This window comes from Macrobrachium nipponense, chromosome 38 (assembly GCF_015104395.2).
Source record: "Macrobrachium nipponense isolate FS-2020 chromosome 38, ASM1510439v2, whole genome shotgun sequence".
In the NCBI taxonomy this organism is placed as follows: Eukaryota; Metazoa; Arthropoda; class Malacostraca; order Decapoda; family Palaemonidae; genus Macrobrachium; species Macrobrachium nipponense.
In genome coordinates, this window is record NC_061098.1 from 5,100,875 (window position 1) to 5,117,827 (window position 16,953).

The window sequence follows — 16,953 nt, forward strand, 5'->3', positions numbered from 1 at the left end:
TCTAACATGCTCTCAAAGCTGCCTCTTTTCGTAAGAGATTACTCAACCTCATTATTATATATATATAATATATATATATATAATATATATATAATATATATATATATATATAATATATATATATATACACTGTAGAACTGTTATTTCCATACTATTTGACTCTGTTGTCATTAAACATTGAGAGAGAGAGAGAGAGAGAGAGAAGAGAGAGAGAGAGAGAGAGAGAGAGAGAGAGGCAAACAATATTACATGCTAGGCTGGGAATTGAGAGAGGGTTAGCGGAAGGTAAATAAGCTCACATGAGAGAGAGAGAGAGAGAGAGAGCGTAACGTACTACTTCTCAAACATAATGCGTCATCTGCTTAAAACGTAGCAGCGTCACGGGAACGACGTAACAAAGAAACCTGAAGTGTAACAAGTTACAATAAAATAACATTATCCTAACTCATTATAATGAAGTGTGAAACTATAACATTATTTCACCTCAAACTTTAATAAATAACCGCTCGTATAATTAGTATAGTAAAGTACATGACTGAAAACTAAATGAGTAATTTTAGCATAAATCTGTACGTCATACTAACTAAAAATTCTGCATGTCATATTAGGAATACCTGTTTCATACTAGATAAGTCTGTAGCTATACTGGAAATATCTGCACGTCAGACTAGGTAAACCTGTACGTGATACTAGATAAATTAAAGTGTCATACTAGGTAAACCTGAACAAGAAAATATGTACGTCATGCTAAAAAAAAATGTGCACGTCAAACTGGATAAATCGGCATATCATACTAGATAAATCAGTACGTCATACTGGATAAATCTACATATCATACTAGATAAATCTGCACATCATACTAGACGAATCTGCACGTCCTACAGATAAATCTGCGTATCATACTAGATGAATCTGCACGTCAAACTAAATCATTCGGCGCGTCATACCAGATAAATCTGCGTATCATACTAGATAAATCAGTGCGTCATACTGGATGAATCAACATGTCATACTAATTGAATATGCATATCATACTAGATAAATCAGCATGTTATACTAGACCAATCTGTATATCATACATAGATCAATCTGTATATAATACTAGGTCTATCTGCACGTCATACTAGATATATCTGCATATCACACTATATAAAAATGCATGTCATACTAGACCAATCTGTATATCATACTAGACCTATCTGCACGACATATATAAATTAGCATGTCATACTAGACTAATCTGTATATCATACTCGATCTATCTGCACATCATACTGGTCCGAAGTTGGATTCCCGGCTCTGCCAAAGTGGAATCAGAGGAATTTCTTTCTGGTGATAGAAATAATTTGCACATCACACTAAATAAACCTGCACGTCATACTAGACAAATCGGCACGTGAGGCAGGATCGATTCATACTCCATACTGGATCCATTTTCCCTCCAATGCTATTGCTGATCTCCCACCTAGCGGAAATATCTTAGGAATGAGCCACCATAGGAGCTGAAGGCCACAGTACATTATTCTCTCTCTCTCTCTCTCTCTCTCTCTCTCTCTCTCTCTCTCTCTCTCTCTCTTGTAGAAATTCCTGTAGGGTGGAAAGGAAGTTCATCCAAGATTTGTCACCTAGCAGAGGCGATTTATGTAGTGTTCAGTTTCGTATTTCAACGTCACTTAGAAACATTGTAGTGTTTTCAAACAAGATTTCGTCATATTATGAATGATAACACACACGAGTGACAAAAAAAAATTTAAAGTTTTCTGATTCGTACAGATGAGAAGTTTCAATAACTACTTTATTTTCAGCACTATAACTACTTTTAGCAGTATCACAACTCCTTTTATTAATATTATTATTAATACTTTCGTGTTTCCTAGGATCGTTAACAGCAAAATAAAAACTTCTGCTTTGATTTTTACAATACTCTGAAACTGATAAGAAAAATGTCTGTGATTTGCGACGGTCATCAATATTTCACTTATGTATGGGCGCCGCTGCGGTTATTAAAATCAACATTGCGTTAAATGTATATTTTTACGTCACAATTGTAGATATTTGACATTTCTACAACTAACAATGTAAACACCAGGATACTTGATGTTCACTTTAATATGTTGACGTCAGATATATAAATATATATATATATATATATATATATATATATATATATATATATATATATATATATATATATATCTCATTCGAGCTACAAATGTTCTATAATATCTAAATTCACTCTACTCGGAATTGATATATTTTTCATATATGTGCCGAAGGGGAATTTTTTAGTTGATAATAATTTCGTCCCCACATGGGATCGAACCACCGTCCAAGTGGACGGGAACGAAATCAGAACAGACAGTGACGCTAACAATTCAGCCAACAGAGACGCTATAAGTTTATATATATTCTGCCGTTACAAATCACCCTCGAACTCGGTGTTTTCGTAATTAGGATCGATATGAAACCCCGTCTACCATGTTAGCCAATTCGAGCGTTTGACACACGTAGCCTTGTTATGAATAATTATCACATCGAACCTTGATTCATTTATATATCAATCGAACTACAAATGTCCTTTAATATCTAAATTCACTCTACCTCGGAATTGATATGTTTTCATATATATATATATATTATATATATATATATATATATATATATATATATATATATATATATATATATAAAAAAAATATATACAGAGAGAGAGAGAGAGAGAGAGAGAGAGAGAGAGAGAGAGAGAGAGAGAGAGAGAGAGAGAGAGAGAGACTTTCACAGCAATATGAAATTGCGCCAAGCTTTGTAAATGACCAAGTTTAAAAAAAAAAAAACTTTGAAAATGAACAAGTATTTTTCTAAAATTAAACAATTCTTTTTAACTTTCAGAAATTCGCCTAAAATAGAAATGCCAAGGGCCACACACTGATTTCACTACTTTTACCTGGATTATGAGGGCATAAGTATAATGATATCTCTTAGGTAAATTTACACAAGGAAAAGCAAGAAGGCAACGTATATACTGAACAATATTGATCACGCCCTTGTGTAGGAAGCTAACCCACTTATAGACGAAAATAAAGGAAAGCTTCATAAATTCTTATATTTTTTATATTTCTTAATTAAACAAATAACTATTCATATATTCTTATATTTTTTATCTTTCTTAAACAAATAACAATTCATAAATTCTTATATTTGTTATCTTTCGTAAACAAATAACTATTCATAAAATCTTATGATTTTTTATCTTTTTTTTTCTCAAACAAATAACCAAAGACTCATAATATACCTCTCTCTCTCTCTCTCTCTCTCTCTCTCTCTCTCCTCTCTCTCTCTCCTGGAAATTTGTCATTATATCTGTCGGCCAATATATAAATAAAGTTTTTTATTATGTTTATCTTTCTTTCTCGTGCAAATACCAACTGACAGACTGCTAATATGACGGCCCCCCCCCCCTCTCTCTCTCTCTCTCTCTCTCTCTCTCTCTCTCTCTCTCTCTCTCTCTCTCTCTCCTGGAAAACTGATCATAACTGGCATAACGCTGTATCTTGCTTTTCATCATGAAAACGAAATGATTCACATTTTGAAAGATTGTCTTTTCCAGTCATTCGCAAGCAGGAAAATTTCACGATTCCCACAATAATGTCCTCTCTCTCTCTCTCTCTCTCTCTCTGGATAACCCTTGTATAATTATATATTTTAGAATTCTAAGGATAATTTCTCTCTTATTCCTATAATTATCTAAGACTTTCTCTCACAATTCTCACAATGCTCTAAATCCTTCTCTCATTCAATCCAAGATGACAAACCCTAAAAAGTAATTTGTATTTCTCTTAGATAAAGAAACCGTAGCCTACTGCGCATGCGCTGATCGGCCTAATACTGCCTGGGCTGCCTTATCCTAATTAACTGCCAACGGAGACACTACACAAAACATTCCACCACTACTCCATTTCCCACTGTTTATCCCAAGTCTCTCCCAACGTTTTTGCTTTATTTATTTGATTCCCTTCTCCCCCACAATCACATCCTCCACTCACCCACCACCCAGCCCATCCCATGTACTGCTGCCCCTACAATCCCACTCCACCCGTCATGGGTGTGAGTTGTGTGGTATGTTGACGTAGGTGGCGCCCCTTTGTTGATGCGAGCCAGACATCATCGCGGTGGTGAGGTTTCACCATAACACTGGCTGGTGGTGTTAACTCCCTTCCTCAGTCATGTGCGAAAGTATATATAGATATATATATATATATATATATATATATATATATATATATATATATATATATATATATATATATATATATATATAATCCTTAAAATTACGGTACGTGAAACAGCGACTTAGAACAAGCACTTTCGTAGACTATACTATGAAAGTATACTTGTTCCAAGTCCCGTATCACTTAAACCTTTCTACTGTGCATATGTAAGGATATTCTCAAGTACGTATCCTTCGTGCTATATAATATATATATATATATATATATATAATATATATATATATATATATATATATATATATATACACATTAACCACAAATCAATAAATATAAAACATGTATGCATTACCACAGCACCTAAGTGAATACATTCTGGATGATGTGTGAAAAAGATATATATGAAAAATATACATGATACACTATACATACATACACATACCCACAGACAAACTGTAACCCCCCATTTATAAACGCCACTGACATTACAATAATCTGACGTAATCTTTCGAGGACGGCCTAATGAACTTCTTATCTTAATTAAAACTATTTGTGTCCGTCTGTAGAAAATTGTCTTACACTATGAATTATCGTACGGAGAACAAAGTAATTTCTTTGATAATCTAATAAAATAATAAAAGGCTATGCGATAAGATAAATCATTCGAGGTAGTAGTCTCCTTAACCTTCTCTATTGAGGTAATTACAAGACCTTACCGATTAAGATACCAGCCAAGTCAATAAAAGGATGCAAAGCTGATAATCTATTTAATCTATTTAATTGACCAAGTTATCACAGAAAACGAGCGAAGACTTACAGCTTCATAATTAATGTTATAATTATCAATATCACGCTGGACAACAATCTTCTAATTAGCCCACCAAATACTATGGTATATTCACATCACCCGTGCATTTGATGTCTGGGCCAGTAGTCCCTTACGACGACACTGATTGGCTGTTGATAAGCCAATCACAGGGCTGGAAACTCTCGATCACTCTCGAGACAGTTCACAGAGGAAGGCTGTATGTTCCACCTCTCCTGAGGGATAATATTTAAACATGTATCCCTCAAGAGAGGTGGAACGTACATCCTGCCTAGTGAACTCTCTCGAGACTGAGAGTTTCCAGCCCTGTGATTGGCTTATCAACAGCCAATCAGGAGCGTCTTAAGGGACTGGCCTCGACATTACATGCACTTGTGATGTGAATCTACTATAGTATTTGGTGGACTAATTAGAAGATTGTAGTCCAGCGTGATATTGATAATTATAACATTAATTATAAATCCGCAAGTCTTCGCTCGTTTTCTGTGATGACTTGGTCAATTAAATAGATGAGAATCTACTATAGTAAATGGTTAAATAGATGCGAATCTACTATAGTAAATGATTAAATAGATGTGAATCTACTATAGTAAATGATTGTCTAATTACTTCCCTTAAAAGTTAATTTGAAATAAGCAAATAAGTAACAAAAAGGAACTTCAGGAAGGTTCATTCAATGACACAGAACCTATGTTTGAATTTGCAAAAATATATTTCAATAAGATTTATTCGATGCAAAACAGCATTACTGGAATTTCGTAAGAGAATTTATACAGATATTCAATGTGTATTATTTTCCATGGGGCGCTATTGGGGAAATGATTATTCTATCATTATTCATTCGCTGACCTACGATATTGTGACGTAAGGCCGAGAAACCAGACTTCGCACGATGGAAAACCCGAGACATAATCGTCTTATTGATTCGATTTGATGGAAAACTGGAAGCAGCAAACGAACCAATGCATTAAAATTCAGTTATTTTCCAAAGGCAACACCCGAAGAACTGCACATATCCTTTTAACAGAAGTATATCTTAGTTTAACCAGACCACTGACCTGATTAATAGCTCTCCTAGGGCTGGCCAGAAGGATTGGATATTCTTACCTAGCGACGGGACCTACAGCTTATTGTGGGATCCGAACCACATTATATCGAGAAATGAATTTCTAATCACCCGGAACAAATTCCTCTGATTCCACGTTGGCAGAGCGGGGAATCGAACTCGGGACTACCGATTCCGGTAGTCCCGCTCCTTTTAACAGAAAATAACCACAACAACAACAACATAACAAAAACAACATCCCTTACCTGTTGTTTCCTCAACTCGCTGTGTCGCAAATCTTCCAAGGAACACCTGGTCGGAGTCTTCCCTCCATCGCGACCTTGTAAACCTATGTTGCCCAGGCCGACTCCCGGCGTCCACGAACTCGTCATGGACGGTGCTGGGGAACCAACCAAGCTACCACCTCCTCCTCCTCCTCCGCCATAGGAGGCGCTGGAGGAGGACGCCCTTGAATGCCCAGACAACCTGGACAAGGACGAAGTACTAGGAACTATGGCATTCGTGGTGGTGGTGGGGGAGGTCGCTGCTGACGAAGACGCCCCTGGGGTCATACTCGGCGGGGAGTGCAGGGTGTGGGTGACGCTGTGCCCTAGGCTGTTGGTGGTGCTTGTCGCCGCTGCTGACGAAGGCGACGGAGGAGGAGGCGGCAACGATCGGTACATCATGTTGTGGACTAAGGTCATGCCTGATGGAGACACGACGGTGGAGACGCCCGAAGCCGTCGTAGAGCTGCTTCCGGCAGATCCGCTGTTGCTCCTGCGTAGGGCGGTCGTAGGGGCACGGGGCGCCAAGGGCGGGGGCGCCTGGAAGGTTTAATTCAGGTGTTAAGTCAACCGTGTAGCTTTTTGAAACAAAAACAACCTGCCTGAATGAGTGGTGTGCGTTTACGTGCAAATTGGCAACAGGAAAATGTATGAAGTTATCTACAAATCTCATATTCAATTTTACTAATAAAATAAAAGGGTATTGTGTTAAAAAAAAAAAACATTAAAGGATATATGGTAAGGTTTATAAAATAATAGGGTAATACGTTAAAAAAATAATAATAAATATATGGCAAAGACTATCGTTGAATTGAAAGACCACACCTCATATTTCATAAAATAAAAGAAACCTTTGCCAAATAACACCAACAGAATTGTTAATATGCAACCCACTTTTTAAAAGCGAGGTATTTTCAATCTACAAACGTACAATAGCAACTTCCATTCACGCTGAAATGACAAATCTACATGCAAAAATCACAGTTCTAATCTCGGTGAGAAAATAGGTCTAGACCTCAGGAAGGAATGAAGGAAACCTACCTGTAAGAGAGAGAGAGAGAGAGAGAGAGAGAGAGAGAGAGAGAGAGATCACCTGAGACAGAGAGATACTATCACCTGAGGAAGAGAGAGAGAGAGATCACTGAAGACAGAGAGATCTTTACTATCACCTAAAAGAGAGAGAGAGAGAGAGAGAGAGAGAGAGCATAGAGAGAGAGAGAATATCACCACCTGAAGAGATAGAGTTCAGATTAGGATGTCAAGACTTATTAATCCATCCGAAGAGAAACTGGGAGCGAGAGAGAGAGAGAGAGAGAGAGAGCGAAGACACTTACGATTTCATTTCTGGTGTAGATGTACTCCCCGAAGTACCTCGGCCGGGCAACACGGCCTCCTGCGGTGCCATTCACAGGGGACGTCGTGGAATGGTTAGTTCTCCCTTCGGAACGGGGAGGAACCTGCGGAGGAAACAAGGAATTACGGAATGAAGAGGAATTATGGAATGAATAGGAATTTCAAGATTAATGGGAAATGTGACAACAGTTTCATTACTGTTTTGTCCACTTGTCTTGGAACAATGAGAAACAGGTAAAATAAAAAATGTTTCGTCTGTGGTCTTAGAAATTTCATATAAAAAACTTGTGTTGTTTTGTCAACTAATAGTTACTGATTTGTTACCTCTGTTCATAAAACAATGAGCATAACTATCTAATGTCCGGCTGTGGTCTGGGAATCATATAAAACAATTTTGTTTTGTTTTGTCACACTGTATGTTATTGTTTTGTTACTTCTGTTCATAAAACAATGGGGCAATAAAATATCTAATGTCCGGTTCTGTGGGGTCTGTCTGGTCTGGGAATCATATAAAACAATTTTGTTTTGTTTTGTCACACTGTATGTTATTGTTTTGTTACTTCTGTTCATAAAACAATGAGCAAAACAGGCAAATATTCGTGTATCTTCTTGAATATATGGCAGGAAATATTCAACTGTGCTTATTATTATTTTAATAATAAAAAATACTAATCAACTGATTAATTAAAGTTCCTCAACTAAGCACAGACACAACACAGGCACTGTATTTTCAATTAGTAAGTAATTTATTAAAAATTATTTTAATATAAAATATTACTTTAACACTATGGGATATTTAAGCCCTAAGAAAGTCTATCAGCAATTTACCTAAGGTAAATTATACGTCAGGATATATTCAATCATTGGTTTATCATGATCGAAAAAAAAAAAAAAAACTGATGTACCTCAAACACTCAGCACAGACACAAATGAATACTGCATATTAATTACTTCAATACTAAAGGATAATTAAACCCTCAGAAATTAACACTTCTTTCGTCAATTTACCTAAGGTAAGTCAGAAAATATTCAAAATAACAATAGCAAAACTACAATTAGTTTTGGCTATATATAGATATATATATATATATATATATATATATATATATACTATATATATATAATATATATATATATATATATTTATATATATTCATACATAAAAAATCAATATACTGTCTATACTAATAATAAAGGATATTATTTTAGGATTCTGACTTTAGGGGCGTGTCCGATCGCTGCTGTGTCATTAAATGTCAGCAAATATTCAACTATGTTTACCACGATCTTAATAATGACAAATTTGAGCACAGAAGACGTGACATGAGGACGATGTATTTTGAAGTACAAAGCAATATACTTTATATCTATTTTAAGAATTAAGGATATTCCATTCTAGGATTCTGACCTCAGGGGGCGTGTCCGAATCGCTGTCCGAGGCGTCGCGGGAGTGATGGTGAAGATGGAGGTTGCTGTTGTTGCCATGGTTACTCCTGACGCTCTCCTTGGCCGACCACTTCTCCGACGCCTGACGAGTCAGGGACTCTCTGGTCTGGGACAAGTGTTCGAACTTAGATACCTAGATTAGGAAGATGGAAATCAAACCTTTATAATATCATTTGCTGTTATTATTATACTTTGTATTATTGATACCTAGATTAGGAAGATTGAAATCAAACCTTTTAGAATACTGTTTGCTGTAAATGATGTTATTTATATATCGATACCTATACTGTTTTTTCCATCTGTCCATCCGCCTGTGGTGTTTTTGTATGGTAACACTGCGTCCCGGGCTTTAGATAGTTACGCTAATTGTAAGTTTTAGGTAAATAAAAGGATATCTGAGTGTACATTTGCAACTGAAAAGTGTTTTAATAATTTACAGAATGCGAATTACACTGTTCAATATTCGAAATAGGAAATATTAAGTCATTGTTCATAATTAAGCTTGAATGTAACTATCTAAAGCCCGTGACGCAGTGTTACCATACAAAAACACCACAGGCGGTTGGACAGATGAAAAAAAACAGAGTATAGATTAGGAAGATTGAAATCAAACCTTTTAGAATACCATTTTCTGTAAATGATGTTATTTATATATTGATACCTAGATTAGCAAGATTGAAACCAAACCTTTTAGAAATACTATTTGCTGTACATTATGTTGTTATATATTTGTATGTCAATATAGTCAACAGGAGAAAAAGAGAGAATAAAAGACTCTAGTAGCTCGATAATTTCGCCTTCCACCAGGCCTCTTCAAGAGCTTTATTTTAACTAAACAGAATGATTATATGCACGTTCTGCTTAGTTAAAATAGAGCTCTTGAAGAGGCCTGGTGGAAGGCGACATTATCTAGCTACTAGAGTCTTTTATTCTCTCTTTTCTCCTGTGGACTCTATTGACATATCTCATCTTCGAGTTATGAAGATTATATTTATAAATTTGTATATTGATATCTAGATTAGGAAGACGGAAATCAAACCTTTTAGAGTACCATTTGCTGTAAATTGTGTTGTTATATATTTGTATATTTATTTAGCTAAAGATTTAGAATACAGTTCAGGCCCGTACCCAGAGTTTCTTCCCAGAACTGGACCTTTTCTTCTATAAATGTCACTGCATATATAGGTATATGTAATGTTCCCCATTATCACTCCTGTTAATGTTTAATATCAAAATTTATATAAGAAAAGACTTGCCAAAAAACTAACCAAAAAACAAAAATATTATTATTTATCACGAAAAAATGGACTTCCAGAATTCTTTTTTGGGGGAGGGGTCCATCGACCCCTACCCCCTCGGTACAGGCCTTTACTATTTGCTGTGAATTATGTTGTTATATATTTGTATATTTTTAAAATGCGTCTAGGTTATTGACGCCGTTAACGTAGCTAAAGATGGCAAATATTTTGTCACTACTTACAGATACGAATACATAATCTATCATAGAAAATTAATCAGAGTTACCTTACAAGTCAACAATAAACCCAAATTACTTAATAATCCCAACTGACCTTAAGAGAGAGAGAGAGAGAGAGAGAGAGAGAGAGAGAGAGAGAGAGAGAGAGAGAGATAGAGAGAGAGAGAGAGAGAGAGAGAAAACGGCTACAACCAACATCACAACTGACCTTATCACTAAACTCCTGACTATCAGCGCTGCACAAACTCGTGTTGTTGTTGTTGTTGACCTTATTGGACGGGAAGTGATGCGAGGTGATGGGGTGGCCGGGCAAAACCGGGTGGGCGCCGGGCGAGGGGCTCGTGGGCGTGGTGGGGTGACTGGAAGAGGTGACAGGCGTGACCTTCCGGGAAGGCACGGGCGGCTTGGTCTCGCCGGAAGAGTTCAGGGGGGAACCGTTGGGCGGGGAAGCCTCCCCGCCCATGTGGAAGTACTCTGGGTTGTCTACGCCTGCAATGAACGATGCTTATTATTATACATTATTATTATTATTATTATTATTATTATTATTATTATTATTATTATAAACACCTAAAGTGAGTAATGCACATTATTAACATTAGTATTATTATTCTGTTGATACCTGACATGGACAGTGCAAATTATCATTATTATTATTATTATTATATAGTATATTTCGTTGTCGAAGTCTGAAATGAACATTTATTATTATTATTATCATCATTATAGACACCTAAAGTGAGCAATGCACATTATTATTATCATTAGTATTATTATGATGTCGATACCTGAAATAGACAAAGCAAATTATCATTATCATTATCATATTTCGTTGTCGAAGTCTGAAATGTACATTTATTATTATTATTATTATTATTATTATTATTATTATTATTATTATTATTATTAATATTATTATTATTTTAATTATCCGATGGTCCCGTCCCAATGTCCCAGCTGTTAAACCGGCCAGGAGGTCTGTGTAATATTGAGAGGAGAGAGAGAGAGAGAGAGATTAAACACCCTAGAGCTTTTAAATAGCAACGTTTTAGGATTGACAGAAAACTTGTCCTACAGTTGAGAGACAACAGAAAGACCGAAAATGGTTAACACAGGGTACGATAGGGCAAGGCAGCGTTGCGTCCCAGAATAACCTCACTATGGCGACCTTGCAATGATGTGGGTGGTGTGAGTGAGTGTGGGTACTCATACGGTTATAACACCGGGTACACTCACGACATTGCACTACTGAGGATACGGAAGAAAAGCGGTAAAAGATGCTATAGGCTCAGAGGAGGTGGGTAGGACTAGTGAGAAAAAAGGATTAGGTCTAAGTATTAATGAGCGTAGCACTAGTGAGAAAAAGGACTAGGTCTAAGTATTAATGTCAGTAGGACTAGTGAGAAAAAGGATTAAGTCTAAGTATTAATGTGAGCAGGACTAGTGAGAAAAAGGACTAGGTCAAAGTATTAATGTGAGCAGGACTAGTGAGAAAAAGGACTAGGCCTAAGTATTAACGTGAGCAGGACTAGTGAGAAAAAGGACTATGTCTAAGTATTAATGTGAGTGGGACTAAAGAGAAAAAGGACTAGGCCTAAGTATTCATAAGGCGAAGATAGAATACATGGTATGGCCAAAAGGCTCGAAGTAGCTAACGTTGAGTTTGAGTTGCATATAGGAGGCATAATAATTAAACAGGTGAACCTGGGTTGTAGGATATCCGTGCATTATGACAGGCAATTAAATATAAGTTGAAGAGACAAAGCGAGCATTTAATAACATTCAATTGTTATTATCGCCCCAGTGGAAACAAAGTGTGAAAAACACGCCGTTGAATGTGGGGCACTCGGAAAACTCACGATGGAAAACAGACAGGAAGTAGCTAAAGAATGCAACGTGAAGGAATGTGTTATGACCTCCATGGACGACTGAGAGAGTCGTTAATTAATGAAGTGAAATTCGTAACGGATGGAAATGTTGACAACCATGGAACTGTTTATATGGTTCCACGTTGACATCAATCCGGTAAATTTAATTTTTCTAATTTTGCAGATCACGTGATGATTAGTATCTCGTAGTAAATTATCGACATCACAGTTTTCTAAGCAACCAGAAGTTTTAAAACAGTAACCTTAATATCAACTGAATAAAAAAAATGCGACTGAAATTACATTGATGGATCTTGTGGTGATAAAATGCTTAATATTAATATCGTCCATCATTTAGGCTTAGATACCTTAAACAACCAACACAACAAGAATGCTTTTCATAAATAAAGGCTACAGAAAAACCAGGAAAGCATCCAAGACATAAAAGAACTTTGAATACATATACTAAAAGGAGGCATCATGCATCAAATGCAGCCAAACTGCATGTTCTCTATAGTAAGGTTTACGTACGTTTTCTATCATTGCAGTCAGGGTAACTGCAATAAAAAGGCTGCACCTCTATCCTGTGACAACCAAATTCCTTTATATGTTTTTACAAAGGTTAAATGTTGCTATATCTCTTCTTTTCCAAATTCCTTCACGAGTTTACGAAGGTTAAATGTCGCTATATTTCTTATTTTCAGGTCTAGACCAGATTGATTTCTTTCAGGTCTAGACCGGATTGGTGAAACAGGTTCGCTGAATAAAAATATAAGGCAAACATCAGCTGTGACTGAAGTTCAGATTACTGAATCTAAATTTGGTTAAACTTAATATATTAGTTCGTGAATTTAATACTTACGGAATTCTTAGCTTTATTTCTTTTTATAGAAGATCAAATTACGTCATTCAACATTCTTTTATTCGATCTGCATAAATACCAGTTTCCGTTTTTTTCAGCATATATGAAAACTTTTTTATCGTGAAGAGAAACTTTTAATTAAAAAGTACTGTTTTGTTTGAATCTTTTTAACGGGAGAATGGAATTCGTTCTTATTACGAGAGCAGTTGCAAATATGTGTGCAGTTCTTACACAAACACAAACACACACACACACACAGAGAGAGAGAGAGAGAGAGAGAGAGAGAGAGAGAGAGAGAGAGAGAGAGAGAGTAAAATAAATAAGTTAACAATGTGTTGTGATTTAAAATTTTAATGATACGATACCAGTAAATCAGAGTGAGATTTTATATATATATATATATATATATATATATATATATATATATATATTACACACACACACACACACATATATATAATATATATATATATATATATATATATATACACATACACACACAAAAATGTATGCATTCACTGCCTGCATTTTTGCAAAAAAAAAAAAAAAAAAAAAAAAAAAAAAAAAAAAAAAAAAAAAAAAAGAAAAAAAAAAAAAAAAAAAAAAAAAAAAAAAAGGACAACGAAAACAAACTTTAACCTTACAACGAGGCAAAGATCAAAGGTACGAAAACACTAATCCCACAAATCAATCTCTTCACCACAAGGGGAAAAAAACAGACACAAAAAAATAAAGGAAAATAGAAATAATAGCTATGCGTGTAATCAGCTGCATCCTATTAGCCACTTGAGTCAACAATGGCTCGATTATCCAGCGATTTCCCAAACACTGGCCTTGGGGTTGCAGGAAACAGGGATAAAAGAATGAGCCTCAGAGAGAGAGAGAGAGAGAGAGAGAGAGAGAGAGAGAGAGAGAGAGAGAGAGAGAGAGCCAAAACTGTATACGAAACTCAAGTAGAAAAAAAGGGAAATAGGAAAATTGTGAGAGAGAGAGAGAGAGAGAGAGAGAGAGAGAGAGAGAGAGAGAGAGAGCCAAAACTTTATACGAAACTTCAAGTAGAAAAAAAGGGGAAATAGGATAAAGGAGAGACAGAGAGAGAGAGAGAGAGAGAGAGAGAGAGAGAGAGAGAGAGAGAGCCAAAACTGTATACGAAACTCAAGTAGGAAAATAAAAGGGAAATAGGAACATTGAGAGAGAGAGAGAGAGAGAGAGAGAGAGAGAGAGAGAGAGAGAGAGAGAGAGCCAAAACTGTATACGAAACTCAAGTAGAAAAAAAAGGGGAAATAAGAAAATTTTGAGAGAGAGAGAGAGAGAGAGAGAGAGAGAGAGAGAGAGAGAGAGAGAGAGAGAGCCAAAACTTTATACGAAACTCAAGTAGAAAAAAAAGGGAAATAGGAAAATTGAGAGAGAGAGAGAGAGAGAGAGAGAGAGAGAGAGAGAGAGAGAGAGAGAGAGAGAGAGATATTTCAGCGGAAAATGTATGTATAAACTAAAAATAAAAAATAAAAACAGACGAAAAGAACACATGAGAAGAGGTTCGGTCCCTTGCAGTTATTAGAGAAAAACACTGAACTTTATACTCCCCTAAATGAAAGTAAAAAAAAAAAAAAAAAATGCAGATATCACTTTCGTAAATAAACTATGGACCCCTCATGTGTTATTTTCTTATATTTATTTTCAGCCACTGTACTTCAAGAAGTGTACTTTCGGTACACGCCACTCCTATACACTTTATTTACAGAGTGCACGTGTGTGTATTATATCGTAGAGGTATACTTATGTTCCCGAATTTGAGTTTTTTTTTGTTTTTTTTTTTTTTTCTTTTTTCTAAGGAGGGTTTCCTCACAACACGGCCATATTGCATTACACTGCTGTGCAGCAGCAGGCGGCCTTTTCATCCCCACGTTACGACAGACACGCCAATTTTACTTCCGCCGTCGGCTCGGTCTATGGGTTGCTATGCAATGGTGGCGGAAGGGAGGAAGGGCGGTGGAGGTGGACCAACTATAACCTCCACCGCAGAAGACCCTTCTAAATTGCCTACGGGGATTATTATCAGAAATAAGAATAATAATATGTCTTTCTCCCCCTTTTTAGTTATGTGAACGACGCCTCGAAGCTTCGACGGATGAGAAGGAAGTTCACTTTCGCTAAATTAAAACGAAGTCAAAATAATCATCACATGTGAGAGGAACCACACTTAAAAACATGGATACTCTAGCCACTCGTAAAGTAGAACTTTGAATGAAGGTCTGCAGTGTAAATTATAAAGTAACGTTACTCTTATCTAGCGCGTTTGGGTTCGAATCCCACCACAGAAGGGAGTGTTTCTTCCTGATCCCAACTAGAATTCAAGGCTTGTAGTGATGAGAGCATTCCAGAAGTGTGAGGGAATGGGGAGGTTGAGGTTACCACTAAGAAGGAAGGTGAAACTATGGAGTGACCGCAACAAGGCCTTTCGACTCTCGTCCTTTATAAGTAACGGTTAACTCCATTGTTTCACCTTCGTTCGTGAATTTTGCCTTTATTGATATCATTCATCACGTTCCAAATTTTCGTGATTCAGAAAGATATATATATATATATATATTATATATATATATATATATATATACTAAATACCTTCCATTATACATGCTACTTTTATTTTTTTATCCTTTTCATGTCACTCATTCGTTCAAATTATGCCACTTATTCATGTCTGAAAAATTTTTATGCGTTTAATAAATTATTTTTTATTCTGTTTTAACTGTGAGCTACTTTTGGCCCACCCTGTATATATGTATGTATAGATGTATACAAATATATATATATATATATATATATATATATATATATATATATATATATATATATATATATATATATATATATATATATATATATATATATATATATATATATATATAGTATGTAAGTATGATGTATGTATGTATGTATGTATGTATGTAATATATATATATATATATATATATATATATATATATATATATATATATATATATATATAAACACACGAATACGAATATGAATTATTATGAAAAACCCTAATAGTAAGCCAGTTTAATTTAACGTAAACAACAAACCAGTGCAATATTCGGAAGCTGTTTACATATCCCAAAAAGTAAACAAACAAAAGAAAAAGTTAATTCAATGAAAACAACAAATCAATCCAATATTTGGAAGCTGTTTACATATCCCACCCTCACCGCTCACCCACCCCAATAAAAAAAAAAATTAAAAAATACAACAACTGCATCCGTCTTGAGCTAACTTCGCAAACAAACAAACAAAAAGAATGTTTTGCGATGTTCAACCACGTGACTCCAGCGGTCAGATCTTTAAGTCGTCCTACGACACAGAAACACTTTCAATGTCCATTTGAAAACGCGGAAAACCAGATCAAATAATGCCCCTGACATCAACGAACCACGATTGACTGAAACCTGAGCGCCGCCGTTCAATGAACACGTGGGTGCGCGAAAATCACCGTGCCTGATGTGTGGCAAGAAGGGCACTTAAGCCGTTCTAGAATTGGATGATGTCACGCTGGAGTGAGAAATTAC

At 35.8% G+C, this 16,953-nt stretch overlaps 1 protein-coding gene across 6 annotated transcripts in view; it reads right to left on the reverse strand.

The window, feature by feature from the left end:
• The window catches only part of LOC135209570 (pleckstrin homology-like domain family B member 1), a 308,555-nt gene that overhangs the window by 169,088 nt on the left and 122,514 nt on the right, over nucleotides 1–16,953 (reverse strand). For all 6 annotated transcript variants that reach the window (XM_064242241.1, XM_064242240.1, XM_064242238.1 and 3 more), the window contains 4 exons: nucleotides 10,866–11,146; nucleotides 9,143–9,313; nucleotides 7,716–7,838; nucleotides 6,364–6,921 (listed from right to left, as the gene is read on the reverse strand). In XM_064242241.1, the coding sequence (XP_064098311.1) occupies nucleotides 6,364–6,921; nucleotides 7,716–7,838; nucleotides 9,143–9,313; nucleotides 10,866–11,146 (1,133 nt within the window). The remainder of the gene's footprint in view (nucleotides 1–6,363; nucleotides 6,922–7,715; nucleotides 7,839–9,142; nucleotides 9,314–10,865; nucleotides 11,147–16,953) is intronic.